Here is a 17,944-nt window from a genome sequence, read left to right as displayed (position 1 = left end):
TCATACTGACCTGCATCAGATTCTCAGAAGAAATGGTGAGTTGTTCTAGAATGGGAGGTTGTTTCAGAACCGATGAACTCCCTTGTGGTGAGGGGGTAGAGGGTAGGCAGGGGAAGCCAGGGTGTTTCTCCAGAGCTTTCTCAGAGCCTTGGTCCAACTTGCCCTTGTTCTTATCTCATGAGCTACCAAAATCTAGGGTTAGACAACTGTTCAACCTGCTGTGTTGGTCAACCAACAACAACTTCCTATCTTTCTGTCTTTTCTACATTTGATAATATCCTGGTTCCAATTTTGGAAGGGGATATTTGGAGGTTTAATGAACAGAAAGTAGAGAATGTATAAGCTAGTCCACACATTCTAACGCAAAGAAGATATAGACGCTTTTTGACAAACTTATCCTCTAACTAGAGATAACTTAAAGAAATATCATTTCCCTGATGAAGGAAATGCTTTGATCTATAGTTCTCCTAGGAAGAATAAATTGCAAAATCATGTAAGATTTGTGTACTCGTTGCTTGATTGTATGAATCATGAGTCCTTAAGTAATTGCTATAAAAGTAAAATGAATGGATTCAGCATATTGCTAGCAGCATAAACACACATATCTTTATGGCAGCATCTACTGTAACCAAGTTTTTCCTGAAGTTAATAGGCTTGCAGAGAGATAATTGGGGCTCTTGGGGAACAAGAAAATTAAAAGGGGTTTTCTGGGGATGGGAAAAGGATTACATGTGAACTGAAAAAAAATGTACTTAAAAAAAAAAGAGTGAATATCCAGAGAACAAAGACTAAATGGCCAAACTAACTGCATAAATGAATTATTTGACTTACTCAATACTAGCACGGGATTTAATAGTTTTCCAGAAATCACTTGAAAAAAGAGAAAAGAAACACTCATTTTCACTAATTTTACCCAGAGGAAGAAATAAGTATTCAAGTGCTGGATGGGATGAGTTACAAGGGTTGGTGAGCTGGCCATACTCACTGAAATTGATGATGAACTTCTACCACTGCAGAAAATACAACCCTTCACTTGTTCCCCAGGAAGGGGAATCCTTGACACAGTCCCCCACCCTCACCCCAATATTCCTTTTGAATATTAAACGGGAGGAAATTTTATAGCTTTTTGAGTTGTTAAGAAATTGTCGCTAAATCCCTATAGATTTACTGGTAAGATCTTAAGTTGTTTGTGCCAGTGAATTCCCTGCACTCTTGGGCTCTCTCTTCCCTAGAGATACAAGAACTGTCTCAAAAGAAACAGATCTCAAGAGATTTATTTGTGTAGTGGATCTAGAGAAAGACAAATAGTATAAACAACAATTACACTTCAGACCAATCATTGAAATGATTCCAGTTTAGAGATGAAAGAGGTAATCTTCCTCTCTCTGAATTGGTTGCTTCATTACAAACAACTGAACACATATTACCTGGAGTCAGAAAATAATTTCATTGTTGTTTGCATTGTATTTGTTTCGCTTGTATTTGAGCATATTACATTGTATTGGGTGAGGAGGGGTATAAAAAATGAGATTATTTTCATTAACAAGATTTAGCCCTAACCTAATACTTAACACTTGTTCAGTGCTTGGCTTACAAAAATTCATAAGATAGAGAGCTACTGTATTGAATACTTACGCATATAGTCACCTAGTCAGTAGCATCAATTATAAAGAGTATTGTCAAAATAAGCAATTTATGTCTCATATACTTGGTCCTCATAGCTGAAGAATGCAGAGAATATAGTCACAGTTTCAACAGAACAATGATGAGGGGAAATAGGCATCCCCTTGACCACGGTTATAGAAATTGACAAAGAGGTTCAGTAAATAAAAGAGAAAAGGTTATGCCTAGAAAAAGACAAATACTATTAGTCAGCAAGCAAATGTCTCCTTTTCATGAGAAAGCAATTCAGATTTGTTTTGACTATTTAACAGTTGGACAATGTTTTCTATATAGCAACTATTCTAACCTAGGTATTTACAATTTGATCAAAATAACATATTATACCCTCACCCAATGACAGAGCAAAAAAGAAAAAAAAAAAAAGTACCAGCCCTTAGATGGCTATAGATTTGGATTCGATTTCAGATGCTGTAGTTCAGAAGTTCTCTGACTGTTGTAATGAGTTCCCACTCTTCAGTCTTGACTCACACCTTCTGTTGGGATTCAAAATGGAATCATTCCTCAGCGTCAAACAAGGCCACTACTTCCAGCCGTTCTTATTCACAAGTTTCTTTAGAGATGTTTAGATAATTTATTTGTTCAGTACTGTCTGATGGAACATGTATTAAGAAGGCTTTGGGGCCGAGTGGTGGCACATCTGGCTAACAGCACATATTCCAAGCTAGAGGACTAGGTTTCGAGCCCTGCTCCCCACCCGCCCGAAGGATGTTTCGCAAACAGTGATGCAAGTCTTCAGGTGTCTTTCTCACCTTCTTTATCTCCCTGTCCTCTCTCAATTTTCTCTGTCTAATAAAAGTTAGAGAGAAAATAAAATGAAAAAATGGCCACCAGGAGCAGTGGATTCATAGTGTAGGCACTGAGCCCCAGAACCCTGGTGGTGATAAAAAAAAATTTTTTTAAAGAAAGTTTATAGGGATCGGGCGGTAGCACAGCAGGTTAAAAGCACATGGCACAAAGCACAAGGACGGATGTAAGGATCCCGGTTCCAGCTCCCAGCTCCCCACTTGCAGGGGGGCCAATTCACAAGCGGTGAAGCAGGTCTGCAGGTGTCTATCTTTCTCTCCCCCCTCTGTCTCCCCCTCCTCTCTCAGTTTCTATTTGTCCTATCCAACAGCATCAATGGCAACAATAACAATAACGACAACAACAAGGGCTATAACAACAAGGGCAAAAAAAATGGAAAAAAATGCCCTTCAGGAGCAGTGGATTCGTGGTGCAGGCGTCGAGCCCCTGGAGGCAAAAAAAAAATTTTTTTAAGTTTATAAACCACCAAATAAGATAACATCCAAGAAAATACTTTAAGATAACAATGCTGGCATAGCAAACGCGGGAGGGAATGTAAAAAATATTTCTATAGTAATGTGGTAAAAATCACTCCTCGGAGTCAGGTGGTAGCTCAGTGGGTTAAGCTAGGTGGCTGAAATCACAAGGACCAGCGTAAGGATCCCAGTTCCAGCCCCCGGCTCCCCACCTACCGGCGGATCGCTTCACAAGCAGTGAAGCAGGTCTGCGGGTGTCTATCTTTCTCTCCCCCTGTCTTCCCCTCCTCTCTCCATTTCTCTCTGTCTTCCCCTCCTCTCTCCACTTCTCTCTGTCCTATCCAACAACAACGACATCAATAATAACTACAACAATAAAACCACAAGGGCAACAAAAGGGAGGGAATAAATAAACAAGTATTTAAAAATAAAAAAATCACTCCTAATAGTGTACTGTGATAACAACAAAGGAAACGTTGATCAAATTCTTACTGCTGCTATTTTTTTAATTATGGAAATAGCCGTGATTTAAGAAAAATCAATGACCTTGATATACAGAGAAAAGTTTAGTTAATGAAATCTATTCCCCACCCCCACAAGAATGAAACACTGAGACAGACACTGCAGGTACTCTTAACTTTAAAAAGCAAGAAGAAAGGGCCAGTGAGAAGACATTAGAAGTGCTATACTTTCATACCTGAGCCTCCATCAAGTCACAGGTTCAATCCATGGTACCACCATATGCCAGAGTGGAATGGCGCTCTGGGATGGCACCCTCTTTCCCTCTTTCTCAACGAGTGAATAAAATCTTTATATATATAAATATGATGAGAAAGTCCACACAAGGTTCAGACTAGTGGCAGCATGTATATATGTATATGAGCCTCTTTCTCTCTCTCTCTCTCTCTCTCTCTCTCTCTCTCTCTCTCTCTCCCTCCCTTCATCTAACCTCACTGAGCTAGCAGCATCATTGGGCAGCGGACGTCAGCCAACAGTGTTGTCACTGACTAAAAAGGCAGCAGATCTCTCCCTCAAAGAGGAATGAGCTGTGTGAACTTAAACAAATCTCTCAAACTTTCTATGCTTCTGCCTCATTCACAAGTACAGTTTTAGATTCTATAACCTCCCAAAGACTCAAGATCTACTTTGGTGCAGGAAAGCAACTTTGGAGAGTGGGCTAAGTGGTGTCTCCTGAACAAACCTATTCCTCTGGTTGCAGAGACACAGCGCCATCTACTGGTATGGGAACTGATGGCAGTCTGCCTCTGAAGGGAGAAATTGCATTATCAGTCAACCTCACTTCTACCTCCCAGTCCCAATCTCGATGATTGTGATGTCATGGGTATCATTCTGTTATATTCAAAATACAGTGCAAAATATGTAACAAACAATTGTTCGCATTTTTTGCCATACAACTCACAATGCAAAATATAATTTAAAATACCAAGTATGATTTTATCTTCATACTCCTTCCAGTCCATGGGTTCTGTTAATACATTCAACAGAGCTGAACTAACACCTAACCTCAGAATTCTAAAAAATTGTTCTGGGAGAGATGAATTAAAAGCCTGTTATTCCCTGTGTCTTCTATTGATTTCAATTACAACATCTGACTAGAAAGCCAGAGGAGAGTATTTATGGACTAAAATGTGAATAGCCGCAGGAAGTCACATTGTAAGCTTTTTTCTTCTTCTTCTTCTTCTTCTTCTTCTTCTTCTTCTTCTTCTTCTTCTTCTTCTTCTTCTTCTTCTTCTTCTTCTTCTTCTTTTTCTTCTTCTTCTTCTTCTTCTTCTTCTTCTTCTTCTTCTTCTTCTTCTTCTTCTTATCTCTGAAACCTAGGTGCAGTTGCAGAGAAAGCAGCATAAGGAGACAACTGAAGTGCCAGGTTTCTAACCAGAAAAACAAAGGCACATCCCTAAAAATGCAAAGTGCAAAACAGATGACAGAAATACAGAACTCAGAAAACCTGATCATAACTCTTGGACTCATTCCCATCCATTTCAAGTATGAATTTTGTCCGAGTTTACCAAAGGCTTTGAAAAATTTACCTAGCAGATTATAAAGCCCTGGTTCTGATCTGGCTGACTTCTAAATTCAAACAGTGTTGCAGAGTCTTTAAACTGACATTGAAAACACTGACCAAGATATAAAAGTTGAAACTTGTAATCCTAGAGTTCTACAATACTATATTCAAAGTAAGTACATTTGAAAACTGCTTTTTGCTTAGAGAACTACAGAAATTTTAAAATTCATGGGAAAAGGAAAAGATGGCATGGCAGACTGCTGTGACTAAACTTTATAGATAACAAATAAATACATGTCAACAAAGTATTAAAATAAGTGGAAGAATTAGAATAATCAGGAAGAAATAGAGGCTTAGAGAGGAACCAAATAGAAATTTTGAAACTGAAAAATGTGATGTCCAAAATGAAAATCTAACTGCATAGGTTCAATAGAAGAATCCGGAAAGTTGTTAATTGATCAACTAGAAATTATCCAACCTTAGAAAAAATACAGGAAGTATGAAAAGAACTTCAAGAATCTGTGAGGCAATGTCAGAAACCTAATATTCATGCCGCTGGAATCATAGGAAGGCAGGAAAAAGGTGTAGTGTTCAAAAACCCAAGAAACCATTTCCAAACTGGATAGGGGCAAGAGTCTGTCACACTTTTATGATGGCTCTCTTGCTCATTACCAGGCCACCCCATCATCTGGAGCCCTAGTCAGAGAATCCTGGGATTCCCACATAGATATGATGGGACTAGACCTCTAAGAGATCCCTTTGCCCAACATTGCTGGTCATCTCCGTCAGAAACAACATAGTGGACCCTCCTGTGGGCTTCTATAGGACCTTATCCTCAGTGTGGAACAACAGTGGTAGGGAATCTCCCCATTCTCTAAAGGGAAGCTGAGTCAACTTACCCTGCCACTTGAGGAAGATTGTCCCATAATGAGTGCAGCCTAGAATGTTCCATGGAATGTGAACTCAGACCTACAGGGATGCAGAGGTTATATGGGCTCTTGTGCATATATGTACCCCAGATCAGATTGATGGGGTTTACAATTTATGATATTTATATACTTGGCCCATTTTTGGAAATTACTCTCTTCCCTGATCCAGCTTTCTAGTCTCATCCCCAACTCTGACACCATCTCTTAATGCAATACCCTTAGCCCACCTGCATGTTAGCTGTCAGGCTCAAGCAAGGATTAATAAAGACATGGGCCTCTTGGAAGATATTTAAAATAGACTTTCTAACTTTTCCCAAAACAGAGAACACAAAACTCATCTGCTATACTCTTACCTTTAGGTTCCAGATTACTAAACAATCTTTCTGCTTTATATCTTAATGCTTTTCAGTCACCAAGCTGCAGATGCTACCATTACAACAACATGACTTGACCAGAGTCATGTGTCTCTAGCACCCTGACACATTAGGGAAAGACTGAAATAGGCTGGGGGTGTGAATACACCTGCCAATGGCCATGTCCAGAGAAGAAGCAATTACAGAAGCCAGGCCTTCCACCTTCTGCACCCCATAATGGTCCTAAGTCCATGATCCCAGAGGGATAATGAATAGGAAAGCTTTGGAGAGGGTGGGATAGAGAAATTTGGTCATGGAAACTGTGTGGAATTGTACCCCTCTTATCCAACAGACTTGTTCTTCATTATTAATTTTAAAAAAAAGGAGAAATCATTTCCAAAATAAACATGAGAAATGATGAAAACATAAAGATTCAAAAATAAATCTTGGAGAAACAACAGCTCACATCAGATTTAATACTGCTTTCTAAGACTAGGGAAGAGGAGAGGCTTTTTACTGTCCTTACTCCTGATGTCTCTGTGGAAAATCCTACCCATGGAAATAAGGTAAAAGCAGGGGAGGGGAGAAGGTTCAGGTCCTGGAACATGATGGCAGAGAAGGACCTAGTAAGGGTTGAATTGTTATGTGGAAAACTAGGCAAAGTTAACACATGTGCAAACTATTATATTTTACTGTCAACTTTAAATGATTAATCCCCCGATAAAGAAATTTTAAAAAAAGAAATTCTAATACAGTTTTATTAGCTAAAATTAAAAAACATAAAAGCAGATGAGCAAATCATGGGTACCAGAAAAGGAACAATAAAAGTAAAGCTATTCAAAAACAATAGGATTACCCGCATAAGAAATCATGATGATTTTTTTCTACTTACATTGTTTTTCTTTATTGGGGGATTAATAGTTTACAGTCAATAGTAAAATACAGTAGTTGGTACATGTGTAACATTTCTCAGTTTTCCCCATAGAAGAATTTTTAAATCCAGCTACAAATAAGTGAACTTTTCACATCAAAGGATACAAGGGAAGTACATAAAAATTAATCATATCTCTAGACTAGTCTTTTTTAAAAGTCCCTTATAAATAGAAAAAAACAGTTACAAATCAAATAAAACACATAAAATATCTGTATGCAGAAAACTAAAACAAATTGATGAAATAACTAAAAGAACAAATTCATATGGAAACATACCATGTTCATAGTTATGAGCATGCAAGGTAAAAATGCCGATTCAGTCTAAATTGATCTATTTGATTTAATGCCATTCTAATAGAAATACAAGCAACATTTTTTTGGTGAAGCAGACAATTTTGATTTATACTAGGAGAAATTTTTAGCAAATTTTAAGAGTAAAATTAAAGTAGTAATAAAGCCTAATTTTAAGACATTCTGTCAAATTTTAAAATGATTAAGATAGCATGACATTAATTAAGAGGTGGAAAGATCAGTCAATGGAACAGAACCTTGGAAATATGGTCAGCTGATTAATTTGTTTGTTTATTTATGGAGTTAACAAAGCAATCCAACAAACATTTTCAACAAATTTTTGGAAGTGTACATATACAAACACACACACACACACACGATCATCCAACTAAACTCCATAAAAGCTAATGCAAAATTGACTATAGTTACAATAGTTCCAAATACAGTTGCAAAGAGTTCTTCAACATGATAGCAAACTCTAAAAAAAATTACTCATAGAAATAGTTCAAATTAAAGAAAGTGTTATAAAATCCTATTTAGAAAACCAGATAATATATTTATACATATTGCATTTATAAATAATATAAGTATTTAAATAATAAAATTTATATAATATATAGTAATACATTATATTTATTACATTATGATATGATATATAATGTCTTATAATAAGTATACTTCACAATTGTTAATAACACTATAAACTCTCTAGAATAAAAAAATAATAATCCATTTTAAAAATAGGCAAAATTTAAACAAAAGATATTTATTCAAAGGCTATACTGGTAGAAAGAGCTAAAAAAGACACCATAAAGTGCCTCTACTTCACTTCCCTCAATAACGGTAAGTCTAATTTCTTCAGATAAAGTAAGGACTACAAGAAATGAATAAGGGCAAGAGACTGGCACACGTAATGATGGCATTTTTTGGTCAATACTAGGGCACCGCTTCATGCAGGACCCTAGTCAGGGAATCCTTGGATTCCCACATAGATATGATGGGCCTACACCTCTAACAGACCCCTCTCTCCACCATCATTGGTCGCTTCCATCACAAACATCATCACAAACCCTCTTATGGGCCTCTATTGGACCTTGCCCTCAATGTACAGCAGCAATGGTAGAGACTGCCCCACTCTCCAAAGGGAACTAGGTTTTCTAAAGGGAAACTAGGTTCCCCAGCTTGCCACTCGAGGAAGACTGGTCCTGAAATGAGTTCAGCCTAGAATGTTCCCAGGTGTGACCACGGATTGTGAGCTCAGGCTGACAGGGACAAAGCCACTCTGTGCTTTTATAATTGTGACAAAAGTCTACAAATGTATAAACTTCATAGATCTAGTCATCAAAAAAATAACAATTTCACTTTATGACAAATTTAAAATAATATGAAGAAAGCATTTTAATAACCTTGGACATGTTCTTACTAATATTTGAAAAATGGTCTAATAGAGAAAAAAAAGTTTAGATTCATTCCAGTGTCTGGAATACAGTACTTCCAAGACAGGTAAACTATGAAAAACAGAGAGGAGACAGCATAATGGTCATGCAAAAGCCTTTCAAGCCTGAGGTTCTGAGGTCCCAGGTTCAATCCCCAGCCCCACCATAGCCAGAACTGAGTAGTGTTCCTGTCTCTTCCATCTCTCTATCTATCTATCTATCTTTCCCTCTGTATCTATTCTTTCTCATTAAATTAAACTAAATAAAGTATTTTTTTAAAAAAGGGAAAGAAAAATAAAGGATGTCTTAGAAAATTCAATATTTCAGAGAAACATTTTTTTTCAGCCTACATTATGTTAACTTTCCTATTTGTAGTGTCTGAAGGCTGAGCAACACAGAACTGACTGTGACCTTCTATTGTGTGTCCAGAGAGAGAGATAAGGAACGGTGTGATCAGTTCATTCATCCTCAGTAATTATGTCAACCAATTCAAATGGATGGTTTGGTGATTTTAGTCATTATCTGTCAAACTTTTGTCCTATTGTGTGGTTTGGTTGATTGTGTGTATCATGCTGGACAGAATTAAGTCAGGTAAGATGGGACCCCAGGTCAACACTGAGATTTCAGACACTGCACAAATCTCCCACGGGGTGTTAAGGCATCCACTCACACCTTAGAGCTTTGACTGGGGCAGATGACAAAGAAACCTGCAAGAAATTGTGTCCTCAAAGACCTAACCCAGACATAAACACATCAAACTTTTAATTACCCAGTTCTACTTCTTGGGATCTGTTAGCAAAGCTTAATGAGTCTTCTGTGCCAAGACTCCTTCCTCAGAGACACGATGAAAATCTGGGATGATTACTGTCATGGGACTTGTGCTCTTTAGTCCTACAATAATGATTCTTGAGATCATTCCTCCTGACTTGGGAGAAAAAAAAACTATCCTAACTCCCAGTTTGCATGATTAAATTGCACTCTTCTGTCACCAACCCTGACATGTTCATTATTCCTCCTGGAAAGTAAACCAGCCTACCAGGAAGGTTATATTTGTTGCTATTTTCTCCCTTCCAATCAAATCTCAAATCCTAGGAGTTCTGTTCCTCTAATGTCTCCAGAATCCCATTCATCTGCTTCATTCACATCCTCATTTCCTTTATGAACTTTTGATAACTTCTTTTTTTAATTATCTTTATTTATTTATTTGCATAGAGACAGCCAGAAATCAAGAGGGAAGTGGGTGATAGAGAGGAAGAGAGACAGAGACACTTGCAGCCCTGCTTCACCACTTGTGAAGCTTTACCCCTGTAGGTGGGGGCCAGGGGCTCAAACCCAGGTCCTTGTGCACTGTAACATGTGCACTCAACTAGGTACGCCACCACCCAGCCCCTGAAATTTTGATAACTTCTTTCTTGAATTGCTGAAATGTTTTTCTGTTGCAGCAACTGGTCTGCCTAAGATGCCCACTGCTGGTGTCAATCTCTTTCCTGAATACACTCATTTCCTTTCCATGGTAGTCCAAATAAAATCCAGTGTCCTTATATCAATACTGGGTTGCTTAAAGATCTGGCTCTTCCCAGCACCTCTTGATTACTTACCCATAGTCATTCCTGTTAGGTACTCTAAACCCATGCACGTCAAACTACTGATCTCAAATTCCTCTGTGTTTTAGCCCATTGTTTCTACTTACTTGAAATGACTTCTTTCAGTCTTTCACTTTCTAACTTTTTTATTTCTCAAATTCAAAACAATTGCTACCTCCTACCAGAAACCAGACTTTCACGATTAAGTGAATTTCTCGCCCTTCCTTCATCTCAATCCTTCTCCATGTTTTCATGTCAAAAGATGTCCTTCTGCTTATCTCTGTTTCATTTGACAGTTTGTACCTCATTACCCTGACATTGTGTGTGATCTGTGGCAGGTATTCAGTAAATAAGAGCTGACTGAATAATGAAAATGAAGCAAAATGAAAGATGAGTGATCATTATTAATGTCCATAGTTGCTTTCTCAAAGTCTGATTTTTGGCATATTAAATTCATATCACATAAACATTTAAGGTAGACAACAGTATTTTGTCATGTAAGTGATAATGAGACGTAAACCCTATTTCTTACTTTTTTTACTGAAAATGAAACTATGCTTTGCAAGGGATTTATTTTGCATCTATCACTGTCAAGCTTCCAAACAGAAGAAATAATAGAGAAAAGTCATTTTCTCTATCTGCAAACACTCTATAACTTATCTAAATTGCTAATTCTTTCAAATGGTATGCAAACTGATCTCAGCATAATTCTATGGAACTAGCAAGTCATGCTAGAATCTGACACGTTCTTCTCTAAAAGTGGAAGAAGGTCTAATCTATTAACTCTATTTTCAGTGATCACAGTATGTACTTGGAATTATGTTTCCCTCACCCTCCCCAAAGCAAATGTAGAGGGCTACACTTACATGTGTAAGAGACTTTCTTCCATATACAAGGGCCCCATAACCTCAGGAAGAAAATTAGATTTTGCAAAAGTATAACTGAATCTGATTCAGTATTTTGAATGTGAGAAAAAGTGACTTTGTCCAGAAGTAGATGGACATGTTCAGTTATGTTAAGACTTTGTACACTAGAGTCTGATTCACAATCATTTGAGGGGCCAGGTGGTGGCAGACCTGGCTAAGTGCACACACTACAGTGCACAAGGACTTAGGTTCAAACCCCTGGTCCTCACATGCAGGGGGAAAGCTTCACAAGTGGTGAAGTAGAGCTGCAGGTGTCTCTCTATCTCTTTCTATCTCCCACTATTCTCTCAACTACTCTCTGTCTCTATCCAATAATAAATGAAATAATAATAAATTATTTGATCGTTATTGTCAATAACCACCCAGTAAATAGAAGTCAGCCCCAAGATGTATTTACTTCATGTGTGTGTGTGTGTGTGTGTGTGTGTGTGTGTGTGTGTAGACAGGGCCTTGCATGCATAGGATGCACAGTGTTACTGCTCCTGAGTCCCTCTTTCATTCAGATAAAGAGATGAGAGATTGAAGAGAAGTAGAGAGGGAAGGAGAGACAACAGAGACTCAACAACAAAAACAAATTACATAGTAATTAGAAAGGAAAAAATTCAAAATGAACCCTATTAAAAACAATAACATAGTTATTGTTGATCTTTTGATGGTTACTGTTGGCAGGGAGAGAACAGACATACAACTTCGGCAGTGGGTGTAGGATAGAACGATATCCCTGTAATCTTATAAGCTAGCAATCCACTATTAAATTAAAAGTCAAGGGGACTGGGTGGTGGCACATCTGGTTGAGCATACATGTTATAAATTAAACGTCAAAATCACAAATTTTTAGAAAAAAATTATGCAACATAGCCCTCTACAAAGAAAATTCCTGTGACTCTACCACAATATCAGAGAAGACAAAAAAGAGCTTAACCTAGTCAAGGGATACAAGGTGAACATTTGATAGTCAGTCATTCTTCTAGATACCAGAAATGAAAAAAAGAAAAGAAAAAACCTGAAATACTCAGGTTTAAATAAAATAGAGCACATAAATTTTCTCTATACTGAAAAACAAAAGAAAACAAATTTACATGGAGAAATGCCATTTCTGTGACTTGAAAGACACTGATCTGTTTTAAGGTGATGGATGTGGTATGCAAAGAGATTTAAAGAGATGTGAAAGTACACTCCTGAAACGTATATTGTGTTGTAAACCAATGTCACCTAAATTAACGATGATGATTACTGTGTTGTAAACCAATGTCACCTAAACTAACGATGTTGATAAGTAGTAATCAATGTGTTGTTTAGAACACAAATGGAGGTATTAACTTAGTGCAAATTTAGTCAGAATAGTAGTATTACTGACCAGCTGATAATGATTTACATGAAAAGGGAAATTGTGACAATAAAATCAAAGTTTAAGGAGTATCAACACAGGATATTAACTATAGAGCTAAGATTATCATGACTTCATGGAATTAGCTTTAAAAAAAATACATAGGAAAAAGAATAGAGTGGAACAGAAGCCCAAAAACGGGCTGGTCATCTGCCCGGGAAAGTCAGGGTGACATCATGGTAGCATCTGCAACTTGGTGGCAGAGTACTGGAGCTGAAGGGTTGACATCCCACCCCTGGAATCTTTAGACACAATCTGAAGTGAAACATGTCAAGATGCTACTGGTTGCATTGATTAGGTTGGGATCAGCAGAGCCTTACCTCTCCAGAGCTCTGCCCCACTAGGGAAAGATAGAAACAGACAGGGGGTATGGATTGGTCTGCCAACACCCATGTTCAGTGGAGAAGCAATTACAAAAGCCAGACTTCCCACCTGCACCCCATAATGACGGTAGGTCCATGCTCCCAGAGAGATAAAGAATAGGAAAGATTTCATGGGATGGGATAGGATACATAACTCTGGTAGTGGGAATTGTACCCCTCTTATTCTATGGTCTTATCAATATTTTTTATTTTATAAATAATTTTTTAATGGACTGATCATTGGACTTTTGATAAGGTGCAAAAATCAGCTCAACTAGCATTTTAAACAGATTCCCTGAAACTGGACACACACACACAAATAGCCACTCAAATAAACTTCATAACATCTGTAGTTAATTCAGTGGACTACAGGTTTTTTTAAAAGGGGGGAGGGTGAGACGGTTGGAGCGCAGTGGGTTAAGCACACACGGCACGAAACGCAAGGACCAGAGTTAGGATTCTCGACCCACCTGCAAGGGGGGTCACTTCACAGATGGTGAAACAGGTCTGCAGGTGTCTATCTTTCTCTCTGTCTTCCCTTCTTCTCTCCATTCCTCTCTGCCCTACCCAACATCAATGACAAGAATAATAATAACCACAACAATGATAAAACAAAACAGGGAGGGAAAAATGGCCTCCAGGAGCAGTGGATTTGTGGAGCAGGCACTGAGACCCAGCAATAACCCTGGAGGCAAAAAAAAGAAACAAATTTTAATTTTAAAAAAAATATTTATTCAGTCTTCCATTTTGAAAACTCCCATCAAAGAACATGCTGAAGTCTTGTACACACCCTATAGGACAACATGTAATGCATACAATGACTAAACAGGGATGGTTCACCCTCTTCTGTAAAGCCACCTCATCATAGAGATTGGGGGGGGGCACATATGTTTCCTGATTTTTTTTAAGTTTTTATTTATAAAATGGAAACACTGACAAGACCATAGGATAAGAGGGGTACAATTCTACATAATTCCTGCCACCAGAACTCCATACCAATCCTCTTCCCTGAGAGCTTTCCTATTCTCTCTCCCTCTGGGAGTATGGATCCAGGGTCATTACGGTGTGCAGAAGGTGGAAGGTCTGGCTTCTGTAATTGCTTCCCCACTAAACATGAACATTGACAGGTCAATCCATACTCCCAGCCTGTTCTGATCTTTCCCTAGTGGGGCAGGGTTCTGGGGAAATGGGGCTCCAGGACACATTGGTGTGTTCATCTGCCCAGGAAAGTCCAGTTGGTATTATGGTAGCATCTGGAACCTGGTCATGAAAGAATAGTTAACATATTGGCGCAAAGCACAAGAACCGGCATAAAAATCCCAGTTTGAGGCCCCGGCTCCCCACCTGCAGGGGAGTCGTTTCACAGGCAGTGAAGCAGGTCTGCAGGTGTCTTTCTCTCCCCCTCTCTGTCTTCCCCTCTTCTCTCCATTTCTCTCTGTCCTATCCAACAACAAAGACATCAGTAATAACTACAACAATAAAACAACAAGGACAACAAAAGGGAACACATAAATATAAAAAAATATAAAAAAAGAAGTTAACATAGAAAGCCAAACAAGTTGTTGACTAATCATGAACCTAAAGGCAAGTTGTTTCCTGATTTTTATTAGATATGTCAAGATAATGTCTATAGAGTGTACACTACAATTGCATCATCACTGGAGAAACTTAAAGTTGGGCAGAATGTCATTGGAGATCAGAAAGAGTTACTGCCATCCATAGAGTACAGAATAGGGTTAGACTCAGAGCCACGGTGCCCTCTGCACTCACTCCACTCTGGGAACATGAGCTCTGCCAAGAGCTATGAGTTTCAGTTTTGTCACAGATGTGACATACACCATCATCTGTATTACCCAACATGCCCTCATCTCATCTTCCCAGTCCCTACCTCCCACCCAAGTAGCTTCTTCATCGCCCCTTTCACGTCTTTGTTCCTCAGAGTATAGATGAGGGGATTGACACTGGGAGTGACAATGGTGTAAAAGAGGGTCAGGAATTTGCCCTGGTCCTGGGAGTAGCTGTTGGCTGGCTGTAGGTACATGTAGATGATGGTGCCATAGAAGAGTGACACCACAGTGAGGTGGGAAGAGCAGGTGTTGAAAGCCTTCTTGCGCCCAGCTGCTGACTTGATCTTCAGCACAGCAGCTGCTATCATGCCATAGGAGAGAAGGATCAGAGACAGAGGTACCAGGAGAAGGACAACACCCAGCACAAAGGCAAATGCTTCCACCAACATGGTGTCTTCACAGGACATGGCAATGAGAGCTGGCATCTCACAGAGAAAGTGGTCCACCTTGTGGTGTCCACACCGGGATAGCTGCATTGTCTGAGGACACATGACAAAGGCATTCAGAAAGCCACCAAACCAGGCCACAGTCACCAGCTGCAGGCAGAGACGTGGGTGCATGACCACAGTATAGTGCAGGGGCCGGCAGACAGCCACATAACGGTCATAAGACATGACAGCCAGGAGGACACACTCAGTGGAGCCCAGTACCATGTAGATATAGAGCTGGGCCACACAGCCATGATAGCTGATGGTCTTATCTGGGCCCCACAGGTTCCTCAGCAACTGGGGGACAATGCTTGTTGTGAAGCACAGGTCCAAAAAGGACAGGTTCCCAAGAAAAAAGTACATGGGTGTGTGCAGTCTGGAGTCTGCAATGGACAGGACAATGATGGCCATGTTGCCCACCAGGGTCAGGACATAGAAGACCAAGACAAAGGCAAAGAGGATTTTCTCCAGTTGAGGTCGGTCTGAGAAACCCAACAGGATAAAAGGCTGTTGGTCACTGTCATTGTCCCTTCCCATAATCTTCACCAACTATTATAGAGACACAGAGAAAAATGAGTTAGACTGAGGAACCGGATAGTGGCACACCAGGCTAAGTTCATACAGTATGAAGTACAAGCACAAGGGTCCTGGTTGGAGCTCCCCGTTCCCCACCTTCAGGGGGGTCGCTTCACAAGCCGTGAATCAGATCTGCAGGTGTCTATCTTTCTCTCCTCTTATCTTCCCCTCCCCTCTCAATTTCTCTCTGTCCTAACCAATAAAATGGAAAAATGGCTACCAGGAGCAGTGGATTAATAGTGCCAGCACCAAGCCCCAATGATAGCCCTGGAGGCAGAGAGAGAGAAAGAGAGGTGAGTTAGACTGTAATTGAGACCAGCACCCAGCACCTTTAGTTTCCATGGATGACCATGGAAAGTTAGGAGAGTCACTTGGAGTCCATTACTTTATAATGAGTAAAATTAATACCACTGTTTTCAGAGCTGTGTGCCCAGTACACCTGAAGGGGAAGGACACGAAATGACTCAGGAATGATGTCTGTATTACAATGTATGTAAATAATGTGTGGGTAATATATATTGGTGAGTGGTGTAAATAATGGCAAAGGAGAAAAAATATTTTTAAAAAATGCTTCAGAAGAAAAATATTTAAAATGCTGAGTGTAGGTCCAGGTTCGCCTGGTTGAACACACACATTACAGTGCAAAAGGACCCAGGTTTAAACTCTTAGTCCCCATCTGCAGGAGTGGGACAGAGGGTGGGGAGAGGGAGCTTCACAAGCAGTGAAACAGGGACTCTCTCTCTCTCTCTCTCTCTTTCTCTCTCTTTCTCTCTCTCCCTCCTTAATTTCTCTGTCTCTAACCAAAATAAATGTCAATAAAATGCTGAGGGGTTTTCCACTTATTCCCAATAAAGGTCTAAGCCACTGTAGAAGAATTATGTTTGGGAGATTGTTGCACCAGAATGGATGTTTTCCAAATAATAAATAAAGTTTCATGAGTGGCATATTCAAAAATTTACACAGAAAGAGGAAATAGTTCATGCAGAATACAGAAGCTAAAAAAAAAGCCAGCACTCACAGGACAGATTCACATCAGAGTGAGACACAAAGTATGAGTTCTGCCCATTGGCTTAAACTTCTGCTCCTCCATCATCTTCCCCTGCTCTATGCAGTTAAATTGGCTAAAGTTGATCTATCACTACTACTCCCCAAAGTCCGCATGGGCAAAAGTGGGAGGGCAGCCATCTCTGTGAATACTCACAGGGAAGCTGCACACTGCATGGGGAGGTGTCAACACTGGGTCTGCACTGTCCTGACAGAATCGCTCAGGTATCTCTCCTAACTGACTGTTGTTTCATTGAGAGGGTTAAAAAAAATACAAGCTGAAGTATTCGCGTTTAGGGGTGGCCTTGAATTGACACAGCTAGAGTAGAGGAAGCAAGTAGAGTATTCTCTCTCCTCTAGCATTCATCTTAGACCCACTTGGTTAGAACTGACTGCTGCAGCTGTGCACCAAAATACAACTCAAGTGTGACTTGGCACTGGGAACCCTCACACTGAGGTTCTTAATATAAACCCTGAGAGAACCATCTTAAAGATGAGTGAATATTGGGGCCAGGTGGTATTATTCCTGGTTAAACACACACATTAGTGTGTGCAAGGACCCAGGTTCAAGCCCCTGGAGCCCACCTGCAGGGGGAAATCTTCGCAAGTGGTGAAGCAAGTCTGCAGGTGTCTCTCAGTTTCTCTCCCTATCTCCCACTCCTCTCCCAATTTATCTCTGTCTCTATCCAATAATATATACCAATAATATATATATATTAAAAGATGATTGACTATTCATATGCAAGAAATCAAAGTACACAAAAATAGCACTCATCACGACAGAAAAGCCTATGTCAAGAATCCATGCTCATGCTCTCTCCAACAAGTAAGAGACCTAAGATCCCATCATCCCTACATTCTTACATCAGTTCTGGGGATGAGCC

General features: G+C 39.5%; 1 protein-coding gene and 1 long non-coding RNA gene across 2 annotated transcripts in view; both read right to left on the bottom strand.

The window, feature by feature from the left end:
* LOC132540352 (uncharacterized) overlaps positions 1-17,944 on the bottom strand; it is a 244,598-nt gene that overhangs the window by 161,085 nt on the left and 65,569 nt on the right. The window lies entirely within an intron of this gene.
* On the bottom strand, positions 1,694-15,977 carry LOC103124383 (putative olfactory receptor 2W6). The gene is made up of 3 exons (XM_007535104.2): positions 15,054-15,977; positions 13,030-13,058; positions 1,694-1,721 (listed from the first exon to the last, which is right to left on the bottom strand). Exons 1-3 carry the CDS (start codon positions 15,975-15,977, stop codon positions 1,694-1,696), a joined length of 981 nt encoding a protein of 326 aa, XP_007535166.2.

The sequence above is a fragment of the Erinaceus europaeus genome, chromosome 9 (assembly GCF_950295315.1).
Source record: "Erinaceus europaeus chromosome 9, mEriEur2.1, whole genome shotgun sequence".
In the NCBI taxonomy this organism is placed as follows: Eukaryota; Metazoa; Chordata; class Mammalia; order Eulipotyphla; family Erinaceidae; genus Erinaceus; species Erinaceus europaeus.
The sequence above is the reverse complement of the archived record's forward strand: the minus strand, read 5'-3'. Positions and strand labels throughout refer to the sequence as shown.